At 40.3% G+C, this 16,510-nt stretch overlaps 1 protein-coding gene across 8 annotated transcripts in view; it reads left to right on the top strand.

Annotated features, from left to right (window-relative positions):
• The first annotated feature begins 861 nt into the window (after positions 1-861).
• MARK3 (microtubule affinity regulating kinase 3) overlaps positions 862-16,510 on the top strand; it is a 68,737-nt gene continuing 53,088 nt past the window's right edge. For 4 of the 8 annotated variants that reach the window (XM_081910784.1, XM_081910780.1, XM_081910782.1 and 1 more), the window contains exons 1-2: positions 862-1,923; positions 13,339-13,377. In XM_081910784.1, coding sequence (XP_081766910.1) covers positions 1,861-1,923; positions 13,339-13,377 — 102 coding nt within the window. In that variant the 5' untranslated portion in view covers positions 862-1,860. The remainder of the gene's footprint in view (positions 1,924-13,338; positions 13,378-16,510) is intronic. The other 4 variants (XM_081910786.1, XM_081910783.1, XM_081910785.1 and 1 more) reach the window with 1 other exon arrangement.

Genomic DNA, 16,510 nt, shown 5'->3' with positions numbered 1-16,510 from the left:
GAATGTCCTGCTTTTCCTTAGGATGTCCCTATTTTCTCCCTATTGGATAAATGTTGAAGGGTATGGAGTTATCTGACCCACAAGCGGTCTGAAGGAAATCCTGTATAGGGAAGTGTTTTTCCCCAATGCTTAATATTTTATTATGTTTTTATATATGTTGGAAGCTGCTCAGATGTGTGAGGTATAAATAGTCAAATTATCCTTATGGAATGGGATGTCCCTATTTTCAACAAAGTTGGAGTGTATTAATCATATAATAGCAATCTTCTGAGGCACTAACCCAGCTTCCAGCCTTCTGATCTTTGGATGGAGGGTGGCACACAAATTTAATAAATAATAATCTTCTGAGGCGCTAACCCAGCTTCCAGCCCTGTGGTCTTTGAATAAAGCGTAGTATACAATTTTAATAAATTATAATATTAATAATCTTCTGAGGCGCTAACCCAGCTTCCACCCCTGTGATCTTCGGATAAAAAGTGGTATACAATTTTAATAAATAATAATATTAACAATCTTCTGAGGCGATAACCCAGCTTCCAGGATAAAAAGTGGTGTACAATTTTAATTAAATAATCATCATCATCATCATCATCTTCTGAGGCGAGAATACCCCTCCCCCCACCTCACGACGTCCGTCCCCCCCCCCTCCCCGAGAGAAACCCAGAGCGCGCGCCCAAATCAAAGCTCCTCCCCCTCCCTTCCTTCCAGGGGACCTTAGCAACAAGGGAGGAGGGGAGGGCTGGGAAACGCAGCACGCGCGCCTGCGCCTGCGCCCTCTTCCACAGTCTCCCTGCCTCTCTCCCCGCAGCCCCAGCATTAGGAGCCGCGGCCTCTCTCGGTGCAGGGGGTGGTCTCTTCCGGTTCACGCCGGAGCAGAGGAAGCCGGGCGGCCATCTTGGATCATCCGGGAGCGGCGGCGCTGCTGCTGCTGCTGTTGCTTGTGGCTGAAGCGGGCTGGGTGGTGGGGAGGAAGGAGGAAGCCCGCTCGGTGGCGGCGGCGGCGGGTCTCCTCCGCGCTCGGTGTTGTCGGAGAAGCGAAGGCTCGGCGCCAGACCCCTCAGGCTGAGGAAGGAGGGCCCGCTCTTGTTAGCATAGCGGCGGCAAGGAGGAACCGGGACTTTCTCTGGAGGAGGAGGAGGAGTCGGGGCGGGGGGCGAAAGGCATGAGCGCCGAGGGCCGGTGAAGCGGGGCTTGGGGTCCTTTGAGGCGGACAGAAGCCTCCCCTGGGCAGCTCTGAGAGGGGGTTCGTCCTCCCCGACTCCGGTTTATCCCCCCCTCTCACTTGGACTCCGTCTCTGCAGCGCCCCGAAACACCCCCCGCCCTTGCTCGCCCGCAGCCCCGTCCCCTCCCTCCTCAGAAGCGGCTCTGGTCTCTCCTCGTCTCCCTCCCTGTCCCTCTTCTCTAACCCAGGCACACACTTCTCTTTCTCCCCCACCCCTCTTTTTTGTGCTCCGTGAGAATCCCCGTCTTCTTTAATCCGCCGCCGCCACCGCCTTCGAAGGATCCTAATCTGGTCTGTAGGATGATCCCTGAAGACTCCCGGGAGGATACAATGCTCCATTATCAGACTGGAATATAGATGAGAAACGGGGGTCGTGGTGGAGAAGGGGGAAGCAAGCCGGATTTCCCTCCCCACACTCCCCTTCTTTTCCCACCCACCCCCACCCTTGATGGTGGTACTTTGTAACCACTATCATGCAGTAAAAATGCGATTTTTTTGGTAAATATATATATATATACATCTACATATATATATATTAAACTATTCGGAGGGGGGAGAGTGTTAGTATTTTCTATATCTGTATACACCATACGTTAGCTGGATTTTGCCATTGCAAACGGTGCTTCAGCGCAAGTGGATGAAAATGTCCACTAGAACTCCGCTGCCCACAGTGAATGAACTGCCCACCGTGAATGAAAACGTGAGTGTACTTCAGGATTGTCCATTGTTGTAATGAGAATTTTATAGTAAGCTGAATGCCTTTTTTTTTAACGTCTGGTGTTAAATTTCACAGTATGCAGCACAGTATATTTTGCCTCCATCTTAAAAGATGTATCATGACATGGGTTATTAAATAGTGGGTGGAAATGTGCTGTTTTCTATGAAAATATGGATGAAATTGAGAATAGGTGATCAAATTGTGATAATTGAAATCCTTTCAGAGGACATCTTGACATCACCTAGGGCATCCATTGCTCTACTGTTATGACATTCATTGTCTGGCAGCTGGACATCTGGTGACAGATGTTGTACAGGTTGTTGTGAAGAATGTTATCAGTAGGGAAGCTCTTATCAAGGCCTGCCTGCAATAACCTTCTCTTTAAACTTGGGATCCCTCTCACTTCTACTTCTCTTTCTAAGTCCCTCACACTTTAGTCTTATGTCTTTAGAATGTAACATAATCAGAACAGATGTTCTTGGGCATAAAATATGGTAATCATTACAAGTGGATCATGTATAAACTTAGAATGGTAAAGAATGGTTCTTTTCCTCTGAAAAAGATTGGGTTGAGTGACCTAGATAACATATATTTCAAATCTGATTTGTATATCTCATAAATGACCGAGTAAGCCCTTGTGTTGGCAGTCACTTAGGTGATTTTAAAGGACCCCCCTCTTTTTGATCTAGATGTTATATTTATCTTCATATATAGCATTTGAGTTTGGTTGCATAAATGCTAAAGAAAATTTAATTATTTTCAAATGAAATATGTGAATTGAGAGGTATTTATGCTGTATTACAATAAAGGTTTGGACGTTTGGTGTCTCCGGAATTTGGAGAGAAAAAGTTGAATATTTTCTTTAACTTTCGGAACACCAGGTTTGCTATCAATATGATTTCAAATGCAAATTCCTTCTGTCAAAGAAATTGGCAGCATGTCCATTGATACAGGACTGAAGACACAAGTGACAAATCTGTGTGTGCTGCTTATCTGATAGCCAGTTTTACTCTAAAGTTAAGAATCTCTGATAGGCTCCAAGAAAGAAGGCGTTTTATTTATCTCATTTATGAATTGCCTCCCATAAAAGATCCCAAAGCAGTTAAACAATGAAAAATATATAAAAACAATTTCAAGTTCAGTACACCTATCTAGATGGGAATAAAAATCTCCATTTAAAAGGCTTGTTGGAAAAGGAAGATCTTCAATAGGCTCCATCCACTGTTGAGAAAGATATACTTAGATGCATATTTTTTGTTGTATGTGTGTTAGCTGGCCTATTCATTGTGATTGACTGAGGATACTTGCAACAAGCTTAGATACAGAAGTGGAAAATATGCTTAGGGGAACAATTGTTGCATTGTCAAGTCTCTGGATTTATTGACATAGTAGATAAAACTTCTCTATTCTTTGTTTACTTTAGTTTACAGATTATTAAAAGAACTAAAGACTATATTCAGCCAGAGTTAATTAAGTAATTCAATTATAGAATCTTTGTGGATTTCATTCCAGGCCTCCAGAGTTGTCTTTTAGGGAAAATTGTCCTGTGTTGGACACTTCTGTAGTTCATTGTCAGTCTTGAGGTTTATTCAGTAGGTTTGATCACTTAACTCTTTTACTAACTAGATAACTCTAGTATCAGCAAGTTCATCAGGCTTAGAAGTATTTGGTGGGAAACTGTCTTAATACCATTCTCCAGTGTGTATATTCAAGTTCTAGATGAGATAAATTCTTAAACTTATTGTGGATAGCCCATTTGTTAAAAATTTAAAATTAAAACCGTATGCTGTTAGATTTTTTGCTTAGTTGCATTGCCTCTTTGATCATGTCCCAGCTTGCAAACTAAGCTGAATTGGGTTGGTTGGTTTCAGAGGATGCATGTGGGTAGTAGTGAGTTTTAAAGGATCATTTATATTGAGGCCTGCATTTAACCATGCAAGTACTAGATTGCAGGAGGATCCTTAGCGTTAGATTACACAGCTCAGTGCTTCCTGGTTGCATTTTAAATTTGATAATTTAAATTTTACACCTGTAATTTCTTCAGGTTGAAAGAGTCTTCCATTACAAGTGTGGTGACAGTGCTTAGTGGGGGAACAGGTAGGTCACTGGTTCTCAAAGGATGTGGTGCACCACACTGGTGTGGAAGGAGAGGATAGCAAGTGTGGCAGGAAGATTCAGTGACAATCATGAGTGATTCATGTTCTAATGTAGCTGCATTGTTTTATACATTCTGGATGTTCCATGGTCATATTATAACAGTGTTTATCAAACTTGGGTCCTCAGCTGTTGTTGGACTACCACTCCCATCATCCCTGATCACTGGTCCTGCTAGTAAGGGACGATGGTAACTGCAGTCCAACAACAGATGAGGACCCAGGTTTGAGAAACACTGCATTATAAAGTAGTTGTGCACTTTGTTATGAATCAAGCACTGCTAGGAGTTGTGTCTTCTTTTATTTCCAATGTATTTTTTACCAATAAAAAATTAGGTGTGGCATGAGCAAATTTTCATTCAGAAAGTGTGTCATAAAGAAAGAAAGAATGAAAACTGGGGCTTAGGACCCAAGTATTGGTTAGACTGCCTGCTCCCCTATATTTTTACTCCCACCAATCTTTGAGGTCAGGTAGGACAACAGAGCTGTACTTGCTGATGGTGTGTTACGTAGCAACTTGTGAGAAGGTGTCTTTTAGAGTAGCACTCTGATGGTGGAAAGCCCTCGTCTTGCAGATTTGGGTCGTAAGTATTAGACACCATGTAAATACATTTTTAATTACTCAGGCATTTGTTTTGTTGACTGCAAGAGATTTTTGTTGCTCCCAAAGTGCTATAATAGAATTTGATCTATTTTTGTGCTTTACTTTTTTCTATTGCTTTGTTTTTGTATCTAGGATTGATTTTAATGAAGAACAGATTATAAGTCACCTCAATAAGTCACCTAAATAAATTACGAAATTGCTCTTTGGTTTAGTCATGCGACTGCCATCTTAATTTCTTTATACTAAATTTTTAAAGCTTATTTCTGTTACCTGGGAGGGATGTAATTGAGCCAATGCTGAACTTTCCAAGGTAGCAATCTACAACATTTATTGGCAAAGACAGATAATGTTTACTACAGTTTCGTATTAGTTTCTAGAAAAATGCTGAATGAGCATTGTTCTTGCCTGTGCTTGAAGTTGAACTATATTTAATTTTGAAGACATATCTTACAAGTCAGTGCAGAAGCCCATTTTTCTTTTGTAAAACCATTAGGCACAATGACATGCTTCAAAATCAATTTAAGCTTTACAGGTACATATGAATGTCCAAAGACAGCCTTTGTGTTCTGAACTCAGATAGCTGATTCTGAATCTCGTCTTGATTCTTGAATTCTGACATTTATGGCTACTTCATGTGAACTTAAGCCCTCAGTTTCTGCTTAGAGTTTATCTAGCTCAGATGTTGCTGAATGATAACTCCCATAAGCCCCAGCAAATATGAGCAGTAGCCAGAGATCATGGGACTTATGGTTCAGTAACAACTGGAGGCCCAAAGGTTCCCCACATCTGATACAGTTGCAGCTCTGAGATGTTGTGTGCTCCACTGTTACGCTTCTTCACATACCAGCAACAGCCTGTCCCACATGTCCCTTCCTGTCAGAGATGTGGCCTCTTGGGAATGTTCACACTTGGAGCTGGTTCACACATCACATTATCCCATAGTTGCATGTTGGTGCATGTTGCTCAGAAGTCCCTGAGTTGCTCTTCCCCTGCTTCTTCTGCCATGTTAGGCAGGCAACACCCCAGAGGCTACCTTTGTTATGTGTGAACTAGCACTTGTAGTTTGCTTCTGTTGAAGGATTGAGAGGGCAACATTTGTTCTTGGTTTAATGTAATCTTTGAGCCAGGCCTTCCTACAAAGCAGTAGCTTTGAGACAAGGAAATGGGCATCTTCATGGTTTTTACACGTGATGTAGTGCATGGGTGTATGTAACTTGTGTGAAGTGATTATTGAGTTTTGTAGGTTAGATAATGTTCAGTTTCCGAGCAGTGTTAGAAACTCCACCAAATGGCACCTTAAACCTAGTTTATAATCATCGCCACTATGGAATCTCTAGGTACATCCGCCCCTGTGAAGTTTGTTGTTGTTGTTCCTCATTTCATTTTTATATCACTCTATATTTTAAAGAACAAATCTCAAAGCAGTTTACAACACATTCAAACATAAAATAAAACAATCCAGAATAAAATAAGTTCAAGCTTCAAGGAAAATATTTCAGATCCTTTCTAAGTGCTTTCCCCCAGTCACCAACCTGGCATCTAGAGATCTGTGTGTGGTCGCTATTGGACCTGCACCAGTCGCAAAATGCGCATGGCACCTAGCTAATTTCTGACACTTTTTCAAGACTGGCTTTATTTAATTGGATTACTTTAATTTTAAAATTAAAGTAAAATTAAAAGTAAAGTAAAATTAAAATTAAATTTTAAAATTTAAAATTGGATTAATATATATAGAGAGAGGGGGGGTAGTTCAGGAGTGGCTCAGTAAGCTGACTTGGAAAGCATTGTTCTAAGGGGGAGGAACTCCTAATGCTTTCTGTTTGAATTGCATTTTTCTGGGTGCTATTTATTTAGGAACACAGGAAAAAGCCGTAGCAAGTCAGAGCACTGGTCCATGTAGCTCAGAATAATCTCTGCTCCCTGGTAGTGTCTCTCTAGGATTTCAAGTGGGGTCCTCTCTCAGCATTACTCAGAGATGCCAGGGATTGATCTTGGGAACTTCTTCACACAAAGCAGATTCTTTCCCCAGAGCTACAGTCCATCCTTTGTTTGTATTTCTAGACTACCCTTCATCCCATAGGAAGTACTATCAAGGTTCCTGGAATATATTACACATTTTGTTCAGTCATTTTGAAGGCATATTTATGGTGTGAAATGAAACCCATTTTCTGTACGGTCCGCCTGTACAGTGGCCTTGAGGATGTCATAGTGAATTCTGCTATAATAGCTGATCAGTGAAAAGATACTGCATTGCCTTTGCTAATAGGTCTGTTTATATAGCCTGTTCCGTTCTGTAGTAACACTTTTTACATCAGCAGTGGGCATTGCTATGAAGTCTGGTCCACATATCTGCTGCTGGGCTGCGCATCACTACTCTTTTCACAGTATGGTCTTACACATTTTTATGTGGAGGTAAATTCCACTGTGTTCATTATTCCCTGGTTAGTTTGCACAGTATTGTGCCATCAGTCAGAGACATATACCTGGAACTGCACTGTGGAATCAGAGATATCTACTGCATCAAAAAAGGCCTTTTGTGGCCATTCTTATCTTACAAAATATGCATGCTTTGATAATCTGAATATGGATCTGTACATTTTAGATCACTTGGTATGTATATCCTTGGTTATTTCAAGGCAATGGAATAATTGAGGTGCTATTATGTATCCCTCTTAGATTTGGAGTTTGACCTTTACGATACTGAACTCCCAAAGCTCCTATTATAGCTAGCCTTGGGGATCAAATCTGTAAGTGAACTTTTTGGCCAAAAATTGACTATTTAAAAATAGCACGACACTGAATCACAGGATAAAAATCTGAACAGGGACTTTCCAACATCAATCTCAGATATTTGACCATTGGGTGTCCTTCTGGCTTCATACATAATTACTAACAATGGCTATATGGGAATTGGACTTAGTATGCAGTTTTATTGATGATTCAGGCTTGACTACATCTTGCTCTTCAGCTGCTATATTTACACTTCAGTGCTGAGGTCAGTAAAAACTTCTTTTGATCAGTGAACAAAGTCAGTGTGACTTGGATGATATAGTAAATCTCAGATGCGTCCTACAGATTCTCCCTTTTCTTAAAAACAAAATCCGCTCTGAATATTCCTGCACTAAAATAAAGCTGTTGTGCTATTGCTGGATAATTCCTTATTCTGGATGTGTCACTTCTTTCTAGTCCACCCCCCCCTTTATGCACCTTTATCTTTTTACTTTGTGATTAAATCTAATGCCACCCTCATATAGGCACCCAGATATTTGGGGTTATGCTGTTGCACAGCTCTAGCATTAAATTTGTGTTTTCCATGATTAATAGCAGCTAGGTTGTACTCATTATTTATAACATCACATTAATACAGCATTCTTGTGGCCCAAACTAATGATTACTTCTGCTTACGTAACTAAGCAGGAGCTGAGAAAATAATAGTGCAAGTGAGAGGCTGAATTTTGGCATTTTAATAGTCCTTGGCCTTAAAGGCCTTAAACTCTTTTGGCTGCCAGGCTGTTCCCATTTCTAGCTCCTTGGCATGATGATGCCCGGCTTTGTCAGTCTTCCCCAGTCTGCAGGTTGGCTGCAGATGGGAGTCTATATTTAGAGTATGTGTGCTTGCCTTTGACCTACACGGTTAAACTGTATGTGAAATGCAGTTACACTGACACATGAAAATGTTACAGTAAGAAGAACTCTGTTGATCACATATGCTGGTGATCCAGTGAGTCATGTAGGCCTTGACAGGTCAATATTGTTAGCTTTCTATTGGCTACTTAATGCACTACTGTCCTTGAATTATGCCCTTTTTGTAGGTTTAATAATTTCACACTGGTTGCCTTTGAAGGCTTGATTTGTTAGGGTGTACTTTTTAATGTGGAGGAAAAATTAGGATGTGTTTTAAGGTGATCAAGCTATTTGTTATAAAGATTATACTTTGTCTGCTGTCAACTTTTTAAACTGATTATTGTTTGGCAGGTAAACCTGGCCAATCAGTTTAACATTCTTAGGAGCAGTATGATTGGGAAGGAGAAGAAGCTAGTAGCCAAGAGAGCATAACGGATTGCCTTTCCACAATGAAATATTTTATCATTTAAATTGGAATGTGACTTTTGATTACAATCTTCTGGCTGTCCTGTTGTCTAGTTCTTACACAAAATTGACCTTGCATTCAGTTCACATTGAAGTACAGCACAGTTGCTCAAGGTATATAACTGCAAAATATGTTCCCTTGAATCTATTTTTAGGGACTGGTTTGTTTACAAAAGAACATTTGCCGCATCCCCAGGATTTAACACCATATGAAAGAGAGTTTGTATAAAATAATGGAAATTATAAAAGAATTTAATGTGTGTAAAAGAGCAAAGGCTGCACAGATTCTCTATTTGTAAAAGTTTTCACTGTGATTATGGTAGACATGTTGCACTTGAAGTCTAAAATATTCATAACAAGCCAAGTGCTTTGTGGATTCTGTGTTAATTCACTTGCAGTAGTCCCACATGGTTAAAACAATCTTGCAGAAAATGATCATGTGAAAATGAGTGTAGGAACAGAAATATAAATTTGGGCAAAGCCACAGTCCACAGAAGACCACAAGTTCTTTACTTACAAAATCCTACCAATGCTTTATCCATCAGTTTTTGCTGACCTCTTAAAAACTATCCACAGCCTTCCCCAAACCTTTTGGAGGGACCTCATAGACTGAAATCAGTGTTCAAAATTAGCCAGGCACCAGGCACGTTTTGCGACTGGCACAGGTCCAATTGCAACCATATGAAGATGCATGCTGGGTTGGCGACTGGGGAAAGCATGATGTCACTTAGAGAAGGATCTGAACTATTTTCCTTGAAGCTTGAATTTGTTTTGTTCTGCATTGTTGTATTTGATGTTTTAATGTGTTGTCATCCACTTTGAGATTTGCTTTTAAAAATATAAAACGGTATAGAAATAATAATAATAATAATAATAATAATAATAATAATAATAATAATAATAATAGTAATGTAGTCCATTGCAAAAAACAAAAACAAATGAAAACAGCGCCTAGACATCCCATTGTGGAGACTGTAACCCAGGTTTAAGGCACCATTTGGCAATTAGATCATATATCTGTGTGTGTGTGTGTCCTTGAATTCAGTACATCTTGCTTCTGTCTGCACTAACCATAGGCTGAGCTACTCTAAATTCATAGAAGCCAAGAGGATGAGTTAGGGACTTCAAGGGTAAGTGGATGAAATAAGATAGAAGGTGAGGGCTGAGTGTCAAGGCCTTAGGGACAAAAGGCAGCCTGAAAGAATATCAAAGCTGGAACAATACTACTGAGATTGAATTTTTCTATACAGTATAGCAAAGACCCTGTCCAAGGACAGTTTGTATCATTTTATGAACTTGTTCTACTATCCCAGCATCACTGTGTATTCATGAAATGAAGTGAAAATACGTTTCCTTTAGCTGTTCTATAACTTGCTACATTAGAAAACAGAATTCTAAAAAAGGTTGGGATTTCAAATACATTTGTAATTTTGCAAGTTTTTTAAAAAAAAGTTTTGGCAAGAATGTAACAGATTACACCTAATTGTATTTGGTGCAGCTGAGAGTGATTATTTGCATTCTTTGTTGCCCAGCAAATTCTAAATAGCAACTGTTGAAACTAGGAAGAGTTGAACAATTTGCACTCTGAAGTAGGTTTTCTTTTCTTTAAGTGAAGAAAATGCATTTAAAACATTAGGGCTTGTTGAACATAAGAAAGTAGTTCTGTAACTATGGAGCACTGGGTTGTGCTCACAGTGCAGCTCACAGTGTTAGAAGTTGAGCTCAGGCTGGTTTAGGACAGGGTTCCCAAGTTTGAGTCTCCAACTGTTTTTGGACTACAACTCCCATTATCCCTAGCTAGTAGGACCAAGTAGTCAGGGGCGATGGGAACTGTAGTCCAAAAACAGCTGGAGACCCAAGTTTGGGAGACCGTGGTCCAGAGCTTAACAGTAGTGTTTATTTTATTCTCCTAATGACCTGCCATGCCATATCATTTTTTGAAAGTTAAAATTATAAATTTGAAAATGCCATTAGGCGGACCTAGAAAAATCTTGTACAGATCTGACTCGCCTCCAAAACCCATGAGCCACGGGCAGCAGTTGAAGGGAGCTATACAACCTTCAAGATAGCATGTTCTCTCAGGATCAGTTAAACAATCACAATCTTTCTCTTCCCACCCCCAAAGTATTTACCCAGGCTCTTATTCCACCAGTTAGTGCACTTAATCTTTACCAATGCTTGGTCTGGCATGAAACTTGTATGGTAGCTGTGCATTATTTCCAAGTTATGGAATTATTCTGGGAAGAGGGGAAACTACAAACAAGCTGTTACCTGCATACATTTTGTTATTATTATTAATTATTTAAAATGTGTGCAGATGAACAGATATGGGCCTCTTTTGTTCAGAGAGGCTTCTGAGTATTCTGACACAGGATTGCACTATATTCTTTAACTTCCGTATCCTCCTTGATCAATGATAACCTTCTGGCAGGCAGACTCCCTTAAGCCTCAAAAATTACTCTTGCTTCAGATGTAACTTTGTTCCTATCTCCCTCTCAACATGAGATTGACAACATTAAATATATGGTGGGGAAAACAGGTTCCCATTTGGCTTAATGGAGCAGATGGGGGGGGGCATGGGGAGAAAATAGGAGATGGAAGAGAAATTCCATTGCATAAGTGGAAATCTTTTTGCTAACGGAACTGCTTTGTTGGATATCACTCAGGGTGTTCATGTGTTAAATTATGTGGGTTTGTGGGGTGTGTGTGGAGGTTTTAGTGTGGAGCAGGAGTAAGTATGGAGAGGGTATTTGCGGGTCTTGCTGCATGGGATGGGGCTCTGTAGTGCACGTAGCAGTGTTCAAAATTAGCCAGGCGTATTTTGCACCTATTGGCCACTTGCAACCAAGTGAAGATGCCTGGGTGCCAAGACGGCACATGACATAACCCATCTGGAGGTGTGTTTCTGGAGATCATTGGATCTTGACTATTTTCACACACTAATACAACATCCTGTAGAGTTCTATCAGTTATATTTTTTCTGCACAATCAGAATGAATTTCAGGAACCAAAATGCTTTTTTTGTGCAGTCGTTATAGTTATGAACGATTTTATAATTAATTGTTGTAGCTTGACTTCACTTACCAACCCCACTGCCCAGGAATATTCCTATGTTATGAATGTTCTGTGTCACCATTAAGAAAGAGAGGTAGGAATAGGCCAATATATATGTGGACTGCCCCTGGATAAAGTGACTTTCCTTATTTAAATTCTCAAAGTTCTTAACCTAACTCAGGATTGCCATATGAACTAACCAGATGCTTAACCAATCACAGGCAGGCAGTCCTTTGAAAAATAGGACTTTAGAGCGGTCTTGCCCCAAAATGGCAACTAGACATTCTTCTTTGGCGATAAATGTGAAAAATCACATCGTGTAGATAATGTATGCAAAGTTTCAAGTTAAGTAGCCCAACAAATGTCATTTCTGTATGCTATGGAATGATGACAGAATGACAGAACCTTGTTTTGATGCTCTTGTAATAGAGATGCTTGACTACTCGAATGCTGTTGAGCACAAATACTTGGGTGTTTCTGACCTCAAATTTAACATATTCCCTTTATTGTGTTCTATTTCCAAATCAAACACATTGAAAGAATTCCCAAGAAATAGTGATGATGTTGGTTGGATTGGGGGGGGCACAATTCCCTTTCCTAGAGAGATCACTTCCCACTAATTGACTCACGACAGCATCTCTCTGGATGGAGCAGGTTGCTGCCTACACAACTCCCTGTCTAGACTACAGAACATGGGTGTAGCCAGGCTTTTTGTTGTGGGGGCAGGCTTTTTGGGGGGGCAGAACCTCAGATTTGTATTGATTTAGGGGAGGAGCAGCTGCCCCTACCCCCCCGGCTATGCCCATGGTACAGAAGCGTGTTCATGCAGTTAGGGAAGGGAACTGTGTAGAATGCAAATACAGATTATGTGGTAGGGTAAAACTGAAGGCGTGTAAGATGTATCCTCAATTACTTCTGCACACTTGCTCTTAAAGGTTTATTGCTTTATAATTTAATCATGTACTGCTATCCGCTTGAGTTTATCTGGGATCCAGAGATATATCTTAATGATGATTCTTTTTACTATAGCTGAAATATTTCATAGATAGGTTTAGGCTGCTGTGCATTATTCAACTTGAACATATGAATTATTTCTGTTGCCTTTCGTGCTTAGGTAAGCATTTGCACTTACAACTTCCCTGCAGAATACAATAAATATAGGTTTCCTTAAATAAACTAATTTTTCTAAGCATGCACACGGTTTATATTATAAGATTTTTTCCCCTTCAGTGGGTGTAAAATTTCATATGACAGGTTTTTCATTTTCAGGTTACTTTTTTAGAATAGTCAGTCATGAATTTTTTAACCTTGGTGAATGGTTGTTCTTTGAGTTGCTGCTAATGTTTGCAATGTGTTAACTTTTTTGCAATATGTACAAATTGAAAGTTGGCACAAGTATCTCCTTAAAATTCCAAAACCGCACTTCCCAGGTTTTATTTTTGTTCATTTTTCTTTTCTTTTCTTGCTTTCCTTCATGCTTATTTCTTAATGGGAAAGGATGCCGGAACATCAGTAGGGGAAAGCTTTTCTGAAAAGGTGGGTTATAAATTTTGTTCAAAAAGCTGGCTTGTTTCTGCCTTTTTTCTATGTATGCATGTTACGCAATTTATTTCTCTCTCCTTAGTTTGCTGCTTTATTCCTGTCCTTCCAGAAGATAAGATCTTGCTCAGTCGCTGACAAGGAAGTAGCCTGTGAAATCACAAACCCTGTCCATAAGCATTTTGTAGACTTTTAAGAGTTTTTTAAACTGGAGAAGGCAGTGACTCCTATCACAAGGACAAAATCTACGCCCCTTCTTGCTTTGTCAGGAGAGTTTTGTTCAAGCAGGGCTTGTCAGCTTTTATCTGTGCTACTTTCTTCCTGTGTATTGCTGACTTCTCAGTGGCTGCCAGCTCTTAAATCAGATTCTGGATCAATTTTCCACAATGAAGGATTTGAATACACATAAATGAAGGCTTGACTATTTCTATTAAAAAATAAAAAGGTTTCCTCTTCTTGTTTTCTGATGTGTACTGTGCCCTGTTCCATATTTTGACTTTGAGCACTGCAGAAGTTTTGGTAGGATATCCAAATGGTACCCCCATTTTCTTAAATAATGGGCAGCTTTTGCCTATTTAATGGTACCCCAAAATCTGTTACTTGAGAAGTAAATCCTAAGCTGCCTCATTGTGACTATTGGTAGGGAGCCCTGAAGTGGGCTGCCCAGGAACACAACATAGTCTTCATGCAATGATGTTTCTAGGGTTTACTTTTCCACTAGCTTTTGATCCACTGGCTTCTTCACTTGGCACTGAAATACAGAGAACTCAACACAAAGTTTCAGCCTCTGAACAAATACTGCTGATTATATTGCACACATTATGTAACACTCTGTTGTTGCTTTTTTATTAGTTCTTGATGCCCTCCCACTGCTTCCATCAGTAATTAAAAACAAAAGCTCTGCATCTGATGGAAGGATAAGCTGGTTGGGTCAGGGCCCATCAGGTTGGAAGTGATGGATAAAATGATGTAAGGATAATGGGGAGAAAAGATAAATGAGATGGGGTGGCATTTGGATATAAATTGTGAAGTATGTTGGAAAAGATAGAAGAAAAATGAAAATAGGAGAATGGCTGAAGACTGAAGCGAGGAAATGAGAAAATGTGGTTTCTAAAGGGAAGTGAACTCTTCGCATGGTTTTACATTTTATCACCTTTATGTGCTAGTTTACCATATTTTTCCGCAGAGCCTTTCACCTTGTTGAGGCATTCTCAAGCACAGGACTAAAGAAAAAATGCTGTAAAAGTCTCAAAACAACACAATATTTTCCCTTTATGAACAGTGTAGGAGAACCTGTTGTGTGTGCACAACCTAAAGCTGCTTGTCTAGGTTATTTAGAATCTTGTAAAATAATTATTTCGAATTCAGAAGGAATGCCATTGTCCATGCACAACATACTTGATGTTTAGAATGAGAGGGATTAAATTCAATTTACATTATCTGCAAGTTCTTTTTCACTTTGTTTTGCCAGCTGATAGTCTTTGAGGTGTTTTTGGCAAGATGCCACAACTACTAAACTAAAATGAAGTCTCTACAGTTGTCTTGGTGGCCAATATTTACTGCCAATGAGATGATCCTTAACATAGTAGAAACTAGAAGTGCATCAGATTTGAATGAATCCCAAATCAGTAACTGAAATAGGGCACCCCAGACAGATTTGTGGCTTCGGCAGGACAAAGCAAGAGCTTTCAGAAGCATCTTGAGCTAAAATATGGATCTTGAAGTGATCTGGGGCAATTCAGAGATACGGATGTGTAAAAAAGCCATGTTTTAAACATTTTGACCCAAGCTTGCCCTATAAGAAAAGCAGGTGGGTGGTAGGAGGGAGAGCTCTTTTGTCAATGAAAGGACTAATTTAAGGGGGTTAGGTTTTATTCAATGAAAACATCCCATTGGCACAAGGACTTACACACAAAAACTTCCTCTCTGCTCTCCCTGTGCCTCATGGCCCTCCAGATCTGCTTTGAGTGGCGGAACCTCCAGAACAGATTGGTGGGGGGAGCTTGAGAGGGAGGCAAGCAGTGCTGTGCAATTTAAGTTCTTGTGTGAATGGGCTGGCTTCTCTACTCTAGATACAATAGCCAATGATTTTACCAAAGCTTTTTAATCACAGCTCTTTAGCAAAGGGCTTTTGGTCAGTGCACACCCTTAGTAAAAAGTGCTGTGCACTTTGAGTGTAGAGAAACAATTTAGGTGCATGTTTGTAAGGTAACCATATCACAGTTTGCTTATTTTGTCTAGCTACTTGGACCAGAATGTCTTCTCAATGACCCGGTCATTTTTCTCATCTTCTTTTTCCCTCCCCCCCCCTCTCTCTCTGTGTGTACAGATGCATATCCCATAAATGTCAGAGCAAATAGGCCAGTTTAGGCTTTGCCAAGCGCTACATCATCCTGTACATATACCACTTCCCCTTTAAAAACAAATAGAACAGGGCACACCATTTCAGTTGTCTTGCCATTCACAACCTTCTGCAACTTTGTTTGTGCGTCAGTCACTTCATACATTTTCACATCACTTCTTCAGTACTTAATTTCCCTTTCTTTAGCACTTAATTGTTGGAATTCTGGCCCGTCTTGAGGTATGTGCCTATCTGTTCAGGCACCGGCTGAATTCCTTAGACCTCCCTCAGGCGACTCCCGGCAGGATAAAACATACTCGAGGTCCGTTCCGGCGATTTTCCTCAGGCTGTGAGGAAAACACACCAACTGCTCCTCTCCTCCTTCTCCCTGCTCCCTGCATATCCCCAGGGAGGGGAATCAGACACATATAGAAACGTATCTACATGTCTTTATTTGTGTCTTTAAGCAGTCATACAGTAAACGTGTCGGCTCTCTTCAACAGACAGAGAGAGACTCCAAAACACTCCACCCATGTACATCCTGTACAGGTCATGTGACAAACCCACTGAGCTAACATCCGGTGCTCAATACAGAATGGACTGCCCCTTTGTTCCCATGGCAACAGTCACAAACTTCCTGTTTGGCTTTCCAGCCACAAGCAGCAGTCTTTGCTGCTATAGCCTTTGCTTGCTGCCGCATTGGTGCTTTAGAATAACATTAATAGTGAAAAAGGCAGAACGAAGAAGCTTTTGTTATCACTGTAGGTGTGGCTATTCTATGCATTTCTA

This window comes from Podarcis melisellensis, assembly GCF_964234715.1.
Source record: "Podarcis melisellensis genome assembly, chromosome: 1".
NCBI classification, from domain to species: domain Eukaryota; kingdom Metazoa; phylum Chordata; class Lepidosauria; order Squamata; family Lacertidae; genus Podarcis; species Podarcis melisellensis.
The sequence above is the reverse complement of the archived record's forward strand: the minus strand, read 5'-3'. Positions and strand labels throughout refer to the sequence as shown.